The sequence below is a fragment of the Canis lupus genome, chromosome 11 (assembly GCF_048164855.1).
Source record: "Canis lupus baileyi chromosome 11, mCanLup2.hap1, whole genome shotgun sequence".
Classification (NCBI taxonomy): domain Eukaryota; kingdom Metazoa; phylum Chordata; class Mammalia; order Carnivora; family Canidae; genus Canis; species Canis lupus.
The window spans coordinates 48,079,834-48,096,593 of NC_132848.1; the positions used below are offsets into that span (position 1 = coordinate 48,079,834).

Here is a 16,760-nt window from a genome sequence, read left to right on the forward strand (position 1 = left end):
AGAGCTCCTGTTTTTGTCTCCAGGTCAAGTGCTTCTGAAGGGGGAGTCTCAGCCAGCCCAGCCTCCTCAGTGTCCAGCAGCACAGCACCTGGTGCCTTGCACACACTCCAGAGCCGTCTGGTGGCCACCTCTCCTGGCAGCTCCCTCCCAGGTATCTGGTAGCTCAGCATTCTGAGCCTCCCAGCAAAGTGTCTTTTGGGTTGCTGCTGGAGGTGGTCCTGGGAAAGCAGCTGAATCTAAAGAATGTTCCCCTGAGTTGGCAGGCTTTCATAGAGGCTTGATGTGAAGCTGGAATTAACTTTGAGGTGGGGGAGTTCTTGGTTTTAATATTCACAGCGAGTATATACCCCAGTCTGCAGGTAGTATCTCTTGTACTATAAGGAAGAGAAATAGCTGGTGGGAGATGTGTGTATTGTGTTCATTGTGGTGTTTTTAAACATATCTGATTGCAGAAAACTGGGGATTGTGGTGTACTAGCATTAATAAAACATAAACCGAGGCACCTTTCTGCCTCTGCTTGTCTCCTTGCTTTCACCACCTCACCCTACATATGATGGCTGATTACCTGAGCCCAGAAGGGCCAAGGCTCTGGAGGTGTCCTCTTTTAGGAGGACCTCCCTCTTTGCTTTGTGGCCTCTCGACTGTGTAGTGAAATGAAATCAGGTATTTGGAATTCTTTTGGCTTAAGAAGCTGTCCTTTTCCCTGGAAAGGATGGAATTTAGATTTCTGAAAAGTGGGGTTCAAGCTCTCTTCGGTTTTCCTAAAACTGTCTAAAACATAAGACAGGTGGTTTGGAGCAGGTGGGGATATGTGGAGCAAACCCAAGGCAGTGTGTCTAGCAGAATACTTTTCTTCATGAGGGCATGCAGTGTGCATGCCCAGGGAGCCCTTCCTGGCATCTTTCCGAGAGCACTGGGGATGTCCCAGGAAAAGAGCAGTGGTACTTTAGTTGGCTGTGGAGGGTGGCTGAGTATGGCTGCTCTTGGGATAAGAGATTGAGCCTGTGCTGACATGTGTTATATCCTCTCCTAGGGGCCGCATCAGCCAGCAGCCTCCTTCAAGGCCTCAGCTTCAGCTTGCAGGATATCAGCAGCAAGACCTCTGGCCTCCCAGCAAACCCTTCCCCAGGGCCAGCTCCACAGGTGCACACCTTCCTCCCATGGGTCTGTGCAGGTGTTAGGAGGAGGCCTTCTCAGTTTAATTGGATTTGGCAGGGAAACTGGGTCTGGAGTCTGGGTCAAGACAGCCAGCCTTCTGACTTCACCCCCAAGAGCTACCAAAGGTTAAGGCTCCATCACTACTGTGTGACCTTGGGGAAGTTTTTTGACTTCTCTGTATCTTTATTTCCTTGAATATGTAAAATTAGGGTAATAACAGTATTTCCAAGGTTGTTTTGAGGATTAAGTAAGATAGTATATAGAAAATGTGTGAAAGACTACCTTGCAAGTAGTAGGTGCACAGTATAGGATAGCCTTTAATGCTATGGGCCCTCCACACTTGAATGTTGCTGTTAGGCAATAGCTTCTGATCACCTGGGCTTGTGTGTCCCACAGGCCACCAGCGTGAAGTTGCCCACCCCCATGCAGAGCCTGGGTGCCATCACCACGGGCACCAGCACCATTGTCCGTACCATTCCTGTGGCCACCACTCTCTCCTCCTTGGGAGCCACTCCTGGTGGGAAGCCCACAGCTATCCACCAGCTGCTGACCAATGGGGGCCTTGCTAAGTTGGCAAGCAGCCTCCCCGGCCTGGCTCAGATCTCTAACCAAGCATCAGGTGAGTCTCTCATGACAGCTGTGGGACTCTTAAATATGGGTCTTTCCCTAGGACCTTCCCATCTTATGTGAACAAGACATGTTGTTGAACCCAACTCAGCAGGGTCCTGGTGTTGACCTCAAAGATTCGGCTGTGTAGGTCCATGCCCCAGAGAGGTTGGAAGGACACAGCTATTTCCTGTTGCCTTTTGGACTGACTGATAATGTGGAGCTGACCCAGCCGGGGAGGATACTGAGGCGGGAAGCCAAGGGGTGGGGTGTGATGTGAAGAAATTCTGTAGGAGAAGAAAGTGGAGGCTATGACTAAAACCCTTTCTTCCCCCTCTCTCTGTCAGGGTTGAAGGTCCCTACCACCATTACTCTGACACTGCGTGGCCAACCGAGCCGAATCACTACGCTGAGCCCCATGGGCTCGGGAGCAGCCCCAACAGAAGAGCCCAGCTCCCAGGCTCTGCCCTCCAGCTCACAGGTGAGTCTGCCTGGGAGACTGAGGACATGGGCTCCAATGTTGGGAAATTTGGGGGCCAGCCACCTGGCCAATTGGAGGAGCTGCTGGTGCACTGGACTTGTAGGCGTATCAAATTCAGATATAGACCTGGGGCCTTGTAGCTTTGTGACTTTGAGCAAGCCATGGACCTCTTTGGGTCTCTTCTTCCAAAGCACTCCCTGGGTTGTTGAGAGGGATTAAATATGTAACTGTGTTCGGAGGTGTAGGGGTGCTCAGGATTTCAGTTTTGTTTGCTTTCCCTCTCCATTCCTTTTCTCTTCCATTCTTGGCTTCATCAGTCAGAGGTTGGCGAGGCTAGTTAGTTCATTACAGCCTTTCTTTGACCAGCTGTCCAACATTGTGCTATTCTAGCCATTGGCATTTACTACCATCTCTGTAGAACATGCTAGGTTTCTATCATTCTTAACCACAGAGACCACCAGTTCCTTGTAGCTGATCTGATTTCCATTGTGACCTTTTCATGTAAAATGTTTCTTATCTTAAAGGGTGAACTGAGAGCCACCCCAAGATGAGAGGTAAGAGAAAAAGAGTTGGGAGTCCAGTTGGGTGTGCTTTCCTTAACTATGCAGTTTCAGCCCTGGTCTTCCCTCGTGGGGGTGAGGGTGCTGTGCAGGCTACTGTGACTGAAGGCCTGGTTCTGTTCCCATCACTGCCACCACACCAGTCCTGTTTGTCAGCTGAGGGATGGGCTCCTTACTGACACGTGACAGCTCCCAGCTGTTCCAGACCATCTTCTGGCTCCTCCTCTTTAGAGGAGAATGCAGAGATTGTTCCCTGGCTCTCATTGGGATCATAGTTAGCTCTCCCTACATTTTTTGGAGAAAAGTGGAGGTGTTTTTCTTTATTTACTGTTAATTTTTTTTCTATTACAAAAGTGATTGTACTTATTCTAAATACTTCAAACATTAATGAAATAACATAATTTAGTAAGGGAAAATTTCCCATGATATCGCTCCTAGAGATGATGTACACTATTAATAGTTTGATTTGCATTCTTCTAGATTTTTCTTGCTATTCAAAGTATGCTATTTTACTGGTTTTCTGTTTTGTTTGTATGGTGGTTTTGTTTTGTGTGTTTTTTGTTTTGTTTTGTTTGTTTTTTTTACAAAAATGGGATCACAGAATGTGGACTATTTTGTAACTAGCCTTTGTTTACAACACTTGTTGTGACATGTTTCCCTGTGAGTTACATAGTCACCTATCTTCTTCTTGTCAGTAGCTGCCTCCTGTTTCACTGGGTGGATGTATGAGAGCGTATTTCACCATCTCTTGTTAGATAGAGAGTTAGGCTGTTTTGCTTTTGACACAGAAAATAATGGTTCAGTGAACATCCTTGTTTCTGAACGATTTCTACAGTCTAGAGACTAGTAAGTGGAGGGTACGTGAATCTGACATCTGGCTACTTGCTGGCTCATTGACCTTCAGAGGTTCCCCAAGAGCTACCAAAAGAGAGCTGCTGGTTTACAGTTGAAGCCACAATGATGATAATACCTATTTTTTTATGTCTTTGTTAGTTATGGAAATCAGTATTTTAAATTTTATTAATTTGATGGATGAAAAATGAAATTGTTTAAATGTGTATTTTCCTGATTACTTATGAGTTTGTATGTCTTTTATGAATTGCTTATCATATTCTGTCTCTACTTTCATTTATAGCAACTTTATACATTCAGATGTTAATCTTTTATCTATTACACAAGTTGTGTATTATACTTTAGTCAACTGCTTATCTTTTTTCTTTTTTCTTTCTATTGAAGTATTAAGAGCTTATCTTTGATACTTGTTCTATACATTAAAATTTTTTATGTATTAAATCTTCAAATCTATCCCTTTATAGCTTCAAGTTTTTGTGTCTTAAGAAAGCTCTTCCCTGGGACGCCTGGGTGGCTCAGCAGTTGAGTGTCTGCTTTTGGCTCAGGGCGTGATCCCAGGGTCTAGGATCAAGTCCCGCATTGGGCTCCCTGCAAGCAGCCTGCTTCTCGCTCTCCCTATGTCTCTGCCTCTCTCTGTTTGTCTCTCATGAATAAATAAATAAAATCTTAAAAACAAAAAGCTCTTCGCTTTGCAACAATATAATCTTTTTGTGTTTTCTTTTTTATATATTATTTTTTAAATTGTAAAACATACTTATGTACAGTTTATCATTTTGCCCTTTTTTAGGCTTATAGTTCAGTGGCATTAAGTATATTTATTTTACAACCGTCACCACCATCCATGTCTAGAACTCTCCATCATTCCACACTGAAACTGTTTTTACATTTTCTTATAATGCGTTTGTTTATTTACCTTTAGTTTTTTTAGTCTACTTGGAATTTATTTTTCTATGCTAAGTTAGGTAAGGATCTAACTGTATTGAAGAGTCCATTCATTCTTCCCCTATTCATTTGAAGTCTGCTGTACTTACATTCTCAGTTACTACACATATGTAGGCCTTTTTTTGTACCCCATACCCATCTGTTCTCACTTTAGTTTTATATAATTGTTTGATAATGCAAGTCTTCCAGTTAAGCAAGTGTCAAGTATGTTTCTGGAATCCAGATTCAATAGCTTATCCAATATGTCCTATTCTCTTTTTCATATATACTCCAGTATATTTGTGTTGTGCACACGGAGGAAACAAAACCTAATCAAAAGAGAACAAGAGGGGATCCCTGGGTGGCGCAGCGGTTTGGCGCCTGCCTTTGGCCCAGGGCGCGATCCTGGAGACCCGGGATCGAATCCCACGTCGGGCTCCCGATGCATGGAGCCTGCTTCTCTCTCTGCCTGTGTCTCTGCCTCTCTCTCTCTCTCTCTGTGTGTGTGTGACTATCATAAATAAATAAAAAATTAAAAAAAAAAAAAGAACAAGAGAAAAAAAGAAGTCAAGTGTTTCAGAGAGAAAACATATCTACTCTTTGGATTCGCTTTTACTTTACTTAGGATTTTGGTCTCTTTGTGTTTAATGTGAGATTGGCATATACTTTTCTTCCCATCCACCTCTGCTTTTGTGTGAATGTGCTGTCCTTGTTCAGTTGTATAAAGGGGTTAATTCTATCCTTACAGAGTGAGATGGAGGCGTTTTTTTCTCATATTCTAAAACATACAGTGCAGAAATTATGAGTTCCTTGACAGCTTGTTGGAAATTATAAAGCTTTTTTGGACCTATTTGCAGGTAGTCTTGACCTTTGCTGATACCACATTGATGATATGTGTTCAACTAGAACACATATCCCCACCATGTGATACCTTACTCCTTTGTTAGTGGTCCTCTTCAGCTTGCTGCAGCCTGGGGGAGCTAGTTGAGAAGAGGCTAGATAGAGCTCTTTGAGAAATCATTTTACATGGGTAAATTGAAGCACAGAATAAAGATCAAGACCTGACTTCTGACCTGGTGGTATTAACTTGAGGGCTTAGTTTTTATAATTACTAGGAGGATTTTAGTGGTGATTCTCTTGTTGCAGAGAAAGGATTATTAGATTAAGATTTTCTGACTCCGAAGTATCTAATGGTTATCTCAGTGTTCATACTACCAGACTGTGTGAAAAGAGCTATGGGTCAGACCCTCTGTCTTTAGCCAGCTGTGCAATCCTGGGCAAAAATCACCTATTCTCTCTGGGTTTTGTTTTTCTTATCTGGTCTAGTGAGGAGGTTGGCTTGAGTTAGTGATTATTGTGGTTGGATTGATTAATAGGAGCTGTCTAGGAATCTCCTCAGACTTTCGGAAGTTGAAATTTTATTTCATATTTTTGTTTTTATTTTTTTAAAGATCTTATTTTTAAGTAATCTCTCCACCCAGCATGGGGCTTGAATTCATAATCCTGAGATTCGAGAGTTGGGATACCTCTACCAACTGAGCCAGCCAGGCGCCCTAGGAAGTTGAATTTTTAAATGTTAAGAAACAAACCACCCATTTATGATGTTTATGAGACAATTGGAAATATGAACATTGGGTAATTGTTAATATTAAGGAATTGTTAACCTTTTTATGTGTGATGATGGTATTTATATTGGAAAAAATAATCCTTTTTTAGTTTTGGGTTGCATACTATGATATGGATAGAATGAAAAAGAAAAAGATTATAAACACTGGCTAGACTTCCCTAAGGTTGTACAAGCACTTAATTATCTGTTTTGTTTCTGGCACTGATAAATATTTACTGTGTGTGTCTTTTACGGAACTGGACTCTTATGTATTCTTTACAGCTGAAAAGCTGTCCGAGAAAGATAAGAGACAGAGACTGTGTTGTGTCCTGCATCAGAGTCCTGAGTATGGACTCCTTGCCTGTGGTCTTTTTCCCCTCGGGTCACACTGTGGTCTGCCCAGCCAGGGGGCATGCATCCCTGCCACCCTCGCAGTGGCCCCTGGGCAGGCAGACTCACTCTCTCAGTTGTATTCCTAATCAGGACAGAGTAATCCTCTGTGTACAGCCCTGCCTTTGGGCAGGGTGAACAAATGTAGACAGATCCTTTAAGGTTTGATTGTCAAACCTTCTCCTGTGCCCTCCATCTTCCCCCATTTTCTGCATTCTCAGAGACCTCTTAGGAATTTTACAAAGGTGAAGTCTAGAAAACTGGAGAAAACCCTGGTGAAAAAAGGCCAACTCTTTCTACCTTACTTTTTTTCCCTAAGCTACGGGGCTCAACAGTTCATGGCATCCATCCTCCGTAACAACTAAAAAATGGGTAAGACCTAAAAACCAATGATCATAGAAAACTTCCCTTCAACTCTGTCACTCTTAACAGTTCGGTCTTTTCCCCTGCATTCTCTTCCTTGCCTTATGCATAATAATAAGAGCTAACCAAAAAAAAAAATAATAATAATAATAATAATAAGAGCTAACCTTTGTAGTTGAACTCATTATACTTGAGGTGCTTTATGCAGATCATCTCATTTAATCTCACAACATCCCTGGGGAGTAATGGCTGTCATTACGTTTTGTTTTGTTTTGTTTTGTTTTAAGATTTTATTTATTTATTCATGAGAGACACAGATTGAGAGAGAGAAAGAGAGACAGAGACACAGGCAGAGGGAGAAGCAGGCTCCATGCAGGGAGTGGATCCTGGGTCTCCAGGATCATACCTGGGGCCGAAGGCAGCACTAAACCGCTGAGCCATCCAGCTGCCCTGTCATTACGTTTTATAGATGGGGAAAAAGAGGCTCAGAGAGCATTCATCACTTGCCCTAAAAAGTGGTAGAGGTGGGTCTCTGCAGAGTCCACATTCTGGTAGTCACTTGGCTGCTAGGTCCTTTATGCATTCAGTTTTTTCCCATATCGAGAATTACTTCTTTGGAATAAATTCTCAGGAGTTGGAGTGATTGGGTCAGAGGTCCTGGGTGTGCTAACCTGGCAAAGTTTTAACTCCTATTTCCTCCTTCTCCTGCATAGCGCCTGCCTCCAGGACCCTGAAGATGCCATGCGATATAGCCGCCTTTACCAGGTTGGTGATGGCTGCCGTGCAGTGAGCCCTGGGCACATGTGCTGTCCTGCTAAGCCGTCCACTTGTCTGAAGACCTCTTAAGACCTCCATTTTTGCCTCCCTGCCATCTGTCTTCAGAATGGGCCTCAGGGTCTCATGAAACCATTAGGCTAGGTGATACAGCACCAGCAAGGGGAACACTGTCCTCTGGCATCTATGGGTCTGTGTCCTGGAATCATCAGGTTTCTCTGCAGATCTGGCTGTGCATGAATCAGAGGCACTTCTCCGGCATTAGCTGTGACTTGACCCAAGTAGCAGTGTTGGACTGCTCACTACATTTAATAAAGGAGTTCCTTTGGGAAGTCTGTGCTGCCCCCGTGCCAAGTTGGGAGGAGATGTCCACATGCTCTGGGGCTTTCAGGGAGTTAGAATTGAGAGCCTTTTGCTGAGGACCGGATCATCTTGGCCTACCGACAGTTGTGCAGTACCAGAGGGCTGGTTTCGGACATCACTGTTGCTTTCACTGAGCAGCCATGGGAGAATGTGCCCCATGAAGCTTCTCCCTCTTAAGAACCACATCAGATACTGAGTAACCTGCTGAGACCTGGGCATTCCTAAGTTCAAACCCATGATAAAGTAAAGAGGACTGGGCTGTTATCTTTCAATCCCTTTGGTCACTATAGATGGGGAGCAGCTGTTGCCAGGAAGTGAAAGACGGCCTGGCCACTTTCTTTTTTTTTCATCATGGCTTTGGGGATTTCCTGTATTCAGAAAACTTACAGGTCTAGAAAGGCTGAAGAAGAGGAATGGAACAAATGGAAGTGGCTTAAAGGATGTGCCAGTAAGTTCTGTGGAGAAAACTTGGTGCATGAGGCTTTGCACCTAGTATTTAAGGAACTGGTGATTCGCTATGGAGATGAGAAGAATTTGCCAAGTTACAGGAAAGAAACCCCAACCCCTGAAATTGCCATCTCCAGTGCTTGGAAGTGAAACGGAAACAGCTAAGTTAACATCTTGGCTGTCCCAGGAAGTTCTGGCATCAGGATGATCAAGGCCATGCTTTAGTGTTTCTATTTCCATTCCATGCACCTTCTTGTCTTCTTGCTTAGAAGTGGGAAGGTTATTGGCATTGACTCTACTGTGTGGGGCTTTTGGTACCAGCCTGAGCCCTGGAGAAGTGATCACTGAAGATGGAGCTCTAAACCCCTCCTTACGTCCTCACAATACTTGTACACCAAAGTAGTTTTAGATTTGGTGTCATACTTGTCCTCCAGATCAGGTTGCCTGCCCTTCCGTACTCTACAATGTTTCCAGTCAAGGTGATAATAAATAGAGCAACCCAGATGTGACTCTAACTCTGTTCAGTATCTGTAGGCAGGAGGGTCCACAGCATGCCATGGCAGTGGTCCAGGGTCCTCACCAGTGGTGTAACATATATGCAAACCAGGCTGTCTGTCTGAAGTCCAGGAGCTTTACCTGCCTGTCTAACTGGAAGCCAGGAGAGAGAACCTCTTGTGTAGGAGTCTAAGACAAGGCAGAAAGGGGTGCTGTGGGCAGGGAGGGGGTATGTGTGATAGACATAGAAAGAGCATCCTGAACACCAGGCCCTCCCTCCCTGACCTGCAGAGCTGGTCTCAGCAGTGATTTGCACAAAATTAGCTTTGTTCTCTCATTAGCTGGTAGGTAACTGTTTTCAGAAATTCATTTAGTAAGTTTGAGGAAGATATGAACTCTGAAAGAGGCATCCGTGGGTCAGGGGTTTAGTAGCTTTACAGGTAGGATTATACAACAATAGAAACCAAGGACAGTAAGACTGAGACTTTGTGAAGCTTTTAGGAATCGTTTAGGACAGGCAGAGGGTCCTGAACAACTCATTCATGGCTTAGGAGTATGGCCTAGACCGTGCTAGAGTGGTTGCTTCTAAAAGATGCTGGCCTAGTCTATGCTGGGGCCAAAGGATAAACTAATGCATTGTCCTGTGTTTGTGTAAACCCTATTATGCTTTCCATGGATGAGGCTTGAGTTGTACACCTTGAAGAAAGCCAAACCTGTAAAGGGGAGTTATAAGAACATTGACTCTTGTTCACCTTGGTGGGACAGGCTAAAGGGGGAGGTGGTTGAAGTCCACAGAGTTATGTTCTTCAACTCCACACTTCTGCACCCAGTCTTTTCGAAATGTGAAAGGAATACCTATCATGAGTCAGACCTGGAGTCCATAACCTCAGAAGGCAATACTACTGGCTGAGAATGTAGAAGGATCAAGAAAGCTTTAGTTAAATTCTTGACATTCAACATGACAGGTGCATGTTGATGCCCTATGGAAGATGTCCTTGTGCTTTAAGAAGAGGTCACTGATGGAGGAAGATCTCCTACCTGTTCTTGGCTCTACCGGTAGAACAGTCTTGGGGTGGGCGAGTTATAGAGCTGAGCTGCTGTCTCGATTCTGTTCTTACATTAGCAAAAACAATTAAAAAAAATAAAAGCAACTTTGGATTTCTTCAACTTGTCTTACATTGACTTCTCATGTTTGTTCTGATAACCACCACTCATTGAAGTGGCACAGAAAATAGAAGCTCAGGTCCTATGGTCATGCCACATAGGGCTCACTGATGCCCTATGCCATGAGGTGGGTACAGGTGAGGAAACAGAGGCACAGAGAAGTCAAACAGCAGGAAGTGACAGAAGCAGAACTACAACCAGGCAGTCTGCTGCCACTGTCCATTCTCTGCACTGTGCTGAGGTTCTGAGATGGGACACAGGAATGGACATTAGCCCAGGAGGTGAGATGATGCCTTCATGTGATCTCTGCAGCCCTGGGGGGTACTCTCAGCTGGGCCTGAGTTAGTAGTTAGGGTCCCTTGCCCTTGGTCCTGAGAGGCTGAAATCCCTTTGTACATCTGTACCTCTACCCGGTCTAGTAAATAAATAAAGATTTGGAGATGAATCAATGAATTCCAACATCCAGATTATTTGTGAACTTATATCCACGACCTATCTTCCTGTTCTTGAATTCCAGGTCTCTCCATTTAGCATTGGGGCCCTCTTTGGGTTGAAGCCATAGTTCTGGTAGACTACTTGGAGTGTCCTAGTGCCCGTGGGCTCATCTTGCTACTGTCTGTTGTAGAGACCGGGTGCTTGCTTTCCCTTCCAACTCTAGTTTTGCTGACTTGGGTGAGTCAGATGAAATGAGAAACAAAGTTTAGATTATTCAAGTGATAACTATAAAGTTTCAGGAGTATAGGATCATAGCAAATTATAATGCAGAAACAATTTTGTTACCTTGTTATCTCCCTCAAGCTTATGTTTTTGTCCTGATGGATGGTTGCAAGAAGCAGAAACCATTCACCACCAACATTAGTTTTAAAGGCATGTGCTTTTAGTAGGCATTCAGACAGGGAGCCTGACAGTTTCTGCTACTTGCCTTGTGACGTCAACTGCCGTGCACCTGCCAGGGGCTGGTTTTGATCCTGCCACCACAGGAGTTTGCAGCTATAGGGCCCACTGTGGAGATAACTGGTCTGTCTTTTGGGTCACATTCTGAATGTGGTAAGCCTACTGGGTTGAGCCTGCATTCCTCCCTGTCCCTAACTCTGTGCCCAGGCCATTTCCTCTCTTGTCTCAGCGACCTCCTCATCCTCTCCTGCATGCCAGCTTTTCTCACAGTGCTGTGCCCTGTGCCAGAGATCACTCTTCCCTTTGCTACTTTCCTTATCCTCTGGAATTGAGCTTGTATGCATCACTTTGCTGACACAGGCAGTTAGCTCTTATGTGCTCCTGGCTATGCATTACTACCTCCAAAACATTGGGTTACATTTGATGCATTTGCAGATCAAATCTTTCCCAGAGGGGCGATCCCTGGGTGGCTCAGTGGTTGAGTGCCTGCCTTTGGCCCAGGGTGTGATCCTGGAGACCCCGGATCGAGTCCCGCATCGGGCTCCCTGCATAGAGCCTGCTTCTCCCTCTGCCTGTGTCTCTGCCTCTCTCTCTCTATGTCTATCATGAATAAATAAAAAATCTTAAAAAAAAAAATCTTTCCTAGGCTTGGCCTGGAGAGGTCAAGGTCAAAGTCGGATTATCTGCCTGTGTAGCTTACTGTGTGGCCCTTGGTGGGAGTCCAGTAAATGCTGGATAATGAGTGGCTATGGGCCATCGGCCCAGCTGTGCCTGCTCTCCTCCTGCAGAGAAGTCCACAGAGTAAAGTCCTGGATGCCATTTCTCGTCCTTCAGGGAACATTAGAGAGAAGAGAAGGCCCTGCCCCAAATTCACACAGAATAGTGCAGTTCACCCAAGGGACCAACATGCTGCTTGGAACCCAAATGTAGGAAACGAGGCCTTAACTCAGCCTTCCTCCAGCTTACCAGTTACCACCGTGGGTGCCACCCCCTCTCCCACCTGTGGAAAACCTACACTTCCAACACTGTTTGCCTTCGTCTCCTCCTCCTCCATCCCTTTTCATTCCTTCTCCTCCCTTACCATGTAATAACTACCTTCCTCAGCACTCTGGCATATCAGTTGTTTCCATCTCCAGCCACTGGAGTTGGGTAAGAGCCAGAATCACTGTTCCCACTTGACAGATGGAGAACTAGGTCAGGACCAAGGTTAGGACCAGGGCCTTCCTTGCAGGGAAATGTGGAGGCAGCCTGAATCGCAGCTTCTCTCCCAGGACATCCGGACTCCCTGTGGAGAGTGCTTTGTGAAGGATGGGATGACCCAGCTTGTGAAGGAGGGAGCAGTCCTCAACATTAAAATGAGGGGCAAGGAAGATGCTGAGCAGGTTGGGAGTGGGCCCAAACCCTGACAGGTTTCTACCCCAGGACTCCTCAAGGGGAGAGAGCACTGCACACAAGCCACAGGAACCATTTAGGGGAGTGAGGCAAGGGCAAGTGAGCCCAGGTGCTGAGTGGGTGAGTGAACACAGTGGTGCAGTAGATGAGAAAAAGCCTATGAAGAGAAGATGGTGGAACATGGAGCCCCACTTGCCCATAGGGCCCCCTTGAGCCCAGGCAGTTAGAAATGTGGGAAGAGATGGCACCAGATGGAAAGTGCCTGGTGTTTACAGTGTGTGCTAGCACCCTGGGGTTGGGGCTCCACGAGAAAGTGCGCAGTCCCCAGCCTCCAGTCTTCCTTGGCAGTTACAAATCTCAGGCTGAGGTGGGGTTGGCCCAGACTTGGCTCGCTCCTCCCCACAGCAGAGCGTGGAGAAGTGGAGAGTCCCTAGGAGTGGCTCTTCCAGGGTCAAAGAAGCAACAACAGGAAGGGGGCCGTGGAGGGAAGAGAGACATGAGGGAGACATGAGGAAGCACCTTGCAGGGACCCAGCCAGCACACCCTTGCTTTGAATTCTCTGCTTCTGTCTGAGTTTCTGAGAGCAGCTGGTGAGTTTTCAGAAAAGGAAAGCAGGCTGGAGACGCACCAGGGAGATGGGTCCCAGGATCCATCCAACGTATTGTCCACCAGTCCACCTCCCTCCACCTGACATGTTCCCCATCTTCCACCCCAACATCTGCATTGCTCCTGGTGCCTCCCTCCCTGGGCACAGGTGACTCCTAGGCTTTGGCCTCCATTCCTGAGGACTTCTAACGGGGAGAGTATCCCTGTCTATGATATGAGAGCATTGGATTTAGATTAAAACTCCAAAGGGAATTGGGGAAAGGAGATTTGGTCCCCTTATCAGACCCTCTACCTGAGATCTAGAGGCCTGAGGCTGAGGTGAAGAGTGGAGAACCAGTTCCAGCCCTGTGACTCTGAGGCCCCTGTCCTCTGCCAAGGTCCTGTCCTGGTCAGGTTACAGGCACCACAGGTTCCAAGGCCAGGGAAGGGTACTCGGGGCTGAGGAAAGTCGTGGGAGGGAACCTGAGCTGAGCCAGGAGCCTGACCTGGATGGAGCAGGTAACTTAGTGGGTGAAAGAGCTTGTTGTCCCAGGGGAGAGCACAGTGGGTTCTGGGTGCCCTGGGCAAGACCTGAAGGACTGCAGAAGGGGACTGCAGAGAGGCGCAGGGGTCTCCCAGGGATCCAGATGAGCTGCCCTTCCTATGGCCCGGAAAAGCATTCTGCCTAGAAGGATACTGCAGGGCTCCAGGGGCAATGTGGAAGTATGATGTCCTGAGTGGTCTCTTCACTGTCATCAGAGATCCCCTTCATCTTGGGGCACTCACTTTGAATCCTATTGACCCCAGGGCCAGATGGGCCCAAAGACATTTTTTTTGGTTTTTCTTAGAACAGCTGAGGCAAGCTTGCATTTTCTTTCTTTTTTTCTTTCTTTTTTAAGATTTTATTTATTTATTTATTTTATTTTATTTTTTAAGATTTTATTTATTTATTCATAGACACACAGAGAGAGAGGCAGAGACACAGGCAGAGGGAGAAGCAGGCTCCATGCAGGGAGCCCAATGTGGGACTCGAACCCGGGTCTCCAGGATCACACCCCAGGCTGCAGGCGGTGCCAAACCGCTGCGCCACCAGGGCTGCCCAAGATTTTATTTATTGAGAGAGAAAGTGAGAGACATAGGGACCAGATCCCGCGCTGAGCAGGGAGCCCTATGCGGGATGCAGGGGGGCTCCGTCCCAGGACACTGGGATCATGACCTGAGCCAAAGGCAGACACTTAACGACTGAGCCACCCAGGTGCCCCAAGACTGCATTTTCAAAAGGAAGTTAATTAGCATTGAAAGGGAGAATTTGGAGATGGCAGAAAACATGGCTGTCCAATTTCCAAAGCAGGACTTGTGCCCTCACAATCAACCCATTCTGGCCCCTGGACTGGGCAGCCGTGTGGCCCTTGGCCTGGAGTGGAGCTGCCGCAGCCCCTGCCTATCTCCACCTGCCATCGTGCTCTTCCCTGTGCTCTGGGGATGTCGTCTGGGACACACTACTCTGGAAGGTCAAGGCCCTTCCCCTTCCCCTTCCCCTTCCCCTTCCCCTTCCCCTTCCCCTTCCTTCCCTTCCCTTCCCCTGCCACCCACTTGGCTCCTACAGATGTCCAGTTGGTTGAGCACCCTGTGCTGGCAACCTTATCCCTCTAGGTCAGAGCCAGGCCATCCTTACTCCTGCGGCTCCGTTAACCGCCAGTCCTGGGATGGGGGAGAGGGGTGCTTCTTACTCTAGTGGGCCCTCCAGCCGGACCTCCTCCCGTAGCTTGTCCGTAGCCTTCGCCTTCCTGGAGGTCCCCCAGCGCCGGGCGGAGGGCTGGTAGGAGCTCTCGTCACTCGCTGGGCCCTGCCAGCCCTGGGAGAGGCCCAGCAGGGCCCGGGTCTGGCGGAGGAAGCTGGGGCTGGAGAAGCAGTAGAGCACAGGATCCAGGACACTGTTGAGGTAGGTGAAGGCCAGGGAGCCATGGAAGAGCTGTGTGCACACGGCCAGGGCGTGGCAGGCGCGCAGGCGGAAGGCCACCATGGAAGCCAAGCCGAAGATGACGCTGGGCAAGAAGCAGACGGTGTAGACAGCCACCACCACGGCCAGCATGCGCACGGCTCTCTGCGGGCCCGCCTGGCCACCCAGGCTGCGGCGCCAGATGGTAAGCCCGATGCTCACGATGGCAAAGAGGATGAGCGCCAGCGGCAGGAAGAATTCCAACAGGAACAGTGCCTGGTGCCAGCGGACTGAGGCCGAGGGCTTTGCTCCCAGTCGGTAACTGAGGCAGGAGTGGTCGGTGTAGGCGGCCAGGAGCAGGTGCCCGTTGAGGAGCAGGATGCTCCCCCAGAGCCCCGCGGCCACCTTGGCGGCAGCCCACACGGACACCTGGCTCAGCACGTGGTGGGGCCACACCACCTTCAGGTAGCGGTTGAGGGCGATGGCCGTGAGGAAGACCACGCTGGCCGAGCGGTTGGTGGACAGCATGAAGAGGTTGAGCTTGCAGATGGTGGCTCCGAAGCGCCAGTGCTCGTGCAGGAAGTAGTAGTCCACGCGCAGGGGCAGGTTGATGATCAGGAGAAAGTCAGCAACGACCAGGCTGACCAGGAACACCGTGTTGGAAGTCCAGGGCCGCGTGTGGAAGCAGAAGATGAAGAGAGCCAAGCTGTTGCCCAGCAGGCCCAGGACAAACTCCACACCCAGGATTGGCGCCAAGAAGGCAGACACCATGTGGGAGGAGGCTGGGAGGCAGGAACCCAAGGCCTCTCCGGGGGCCCCCAAGTCTGTGGTGAAGGCAGAAGGAGTTGAAGACAGGAGGGGAGGGAGGGAGGGTGGGAGGGAGGCAGGGAGAGTGGAGGGAGGGAGGGAAAGGAGGGGAGAGGAAGAGCTCAGGTTATGAGATTCCATGGGCTGCTTGGGCCATGGACCTGAGAGAAGCTTCCAGGCTTCCTACCCTGCCTCTCGTTCAGGGCAAAGTGGAATGATGCTATCAGCTGGCCACCACAATGACTCAATATCCTGGGGTTTTCATCAGCATCTTTGCAGCCACTGAGAAACACCCAGCATTTCTGTTTACAGGCAAAGGGGAACACCTTCAGCCCTTCTTCCCCTCTTCCTGCCCCTACCACTGAGTGACCTGGCCAGAGAGGTTGCTGAAGGGGGGTGGGGGGAGTCTGTGCTGCCCCTGGCAGAGGAGGAGAACAGGGCTCAGCAGGGGTGAAACAGAGGCCCAGGGAGACCCTGAGGTGGGAGGGAGGCCCAGCTGGGGTGAGGTGGGGAAGAGTGTCCGCAGCCCTGAGGGGTCACACATTTGCTTGCCTGGAGGCTGGAGCTGGTCCTGGCCACCCATAGCTCTCGGCATCACTCAGGCCACCCTATACTCCCTTACTTACCCCCATCATATGGACAGACTGAGCGGCTGCCTCCCTGCCCGCACCAGCCCCGGCAGCAGGGAGTGTGGAGCCAACAGGACATCGTCCCAGTCCAGCCGACACGGGGACCATGGTGCTCACGGCCTCGTGGAATAAGCCTGTTGGCGGCCCGTCAGCCTGCTGTAGTTACTCCCAGATCCCCGGTGGCCTGAAGTCCGTGTGCACCACGAAAGGCCTCCACCCGTGGAGGGCTCCCCTGCCAGTTTCTACTGACCTGGGACCAGGGGCTTCTCCCCCAGACAGAACAATCCTGAGAGCCTCTGAAATGCCCCGTCCACCGTCCGCTCCACCTATCCCC

General features: G+C 48.4%; 2 protein-coding genes across 20 annotated transcripts in view; one reads left to right on the forward strand and one right to left on the reverse strand.

Annotated features, from left to right (window-relative positions):
- The window catches only part of KANSL3 (KAT8 regulatory NSL complex subunit 3), a 43,625-nt gene extending 33,442 nt beyond the window's left edge, over positions 1 to 10,183 (forward strand). For 9 of the 19 annotated variants that reach the window (XM_072768151.1, XM_072768167.1, XM_072768150.1 and 6 more), the window contains 6 exons: positions 24 to 151; positions 1,034 to 1,143; positions 1,555 to 1,777; positions 2,112 to 2,245; positions 6,796 to 6,946; positions 7,651 to 10,183. In XM_072768151.1, the coding sequence (XP_072624252.1) occupies positions 24 to 151; positions 1,034 to 1,143; positions 1,555 to 1,777; positions 2,112 to 2,245; positions 6,796 to 6,939 (739 nt within the window). In that variant the 3' untranslated portion in view covers positions 6,940 to 6,946; positions 7,651 to 10,183. Of the gene's footprint in view, positions 1 to 23; positions 152 to 1,033; positions 1,144 to 1,554; positions 1,778 to 2,111; positions 2,246 to 2,769; positions 2,800 to 6,795; positions 6,947 to 7,650 lie in introns of all 19 variants that reach the window. The other 10 variants (XM_072768156.1, XM_072768160.1, XM_072768168.1 and 7 more) reach the window with 3 other exon arrangements.
- Positions 10,184 to 14,627: 4,444 nt separating this feature from the next.
- Positions 14,628 to 16,045, reverse strand: OXER1 (oxoeicosanoid receptor 1). Its single transcript, XM_072768130.1, has one exon. The coding sequence runs from the start codon at positions 15,936 to 15,938 to the stop codon at positions 14,778 to 14,780; it is 1,161 nt and encodes a 386-aa protein (XP_072624231.1). The 5' UTR covers positions 15,939 to 16,045; the 3' UTR covers positions 14,628 to 14,777.
- Between the last annotated feature and the right edge of the window lie 715 nt (positions 16,046 to 16,760).

Coding starts and splice junctions, on each gene's coding strand:
- OXER1 (XM_072768130.1), bottom strand. CDS start 15,938: ATGGAATCTCATAACCTGAGCTCTTCCTCTCCCCTCCTTTCCCTCCCT.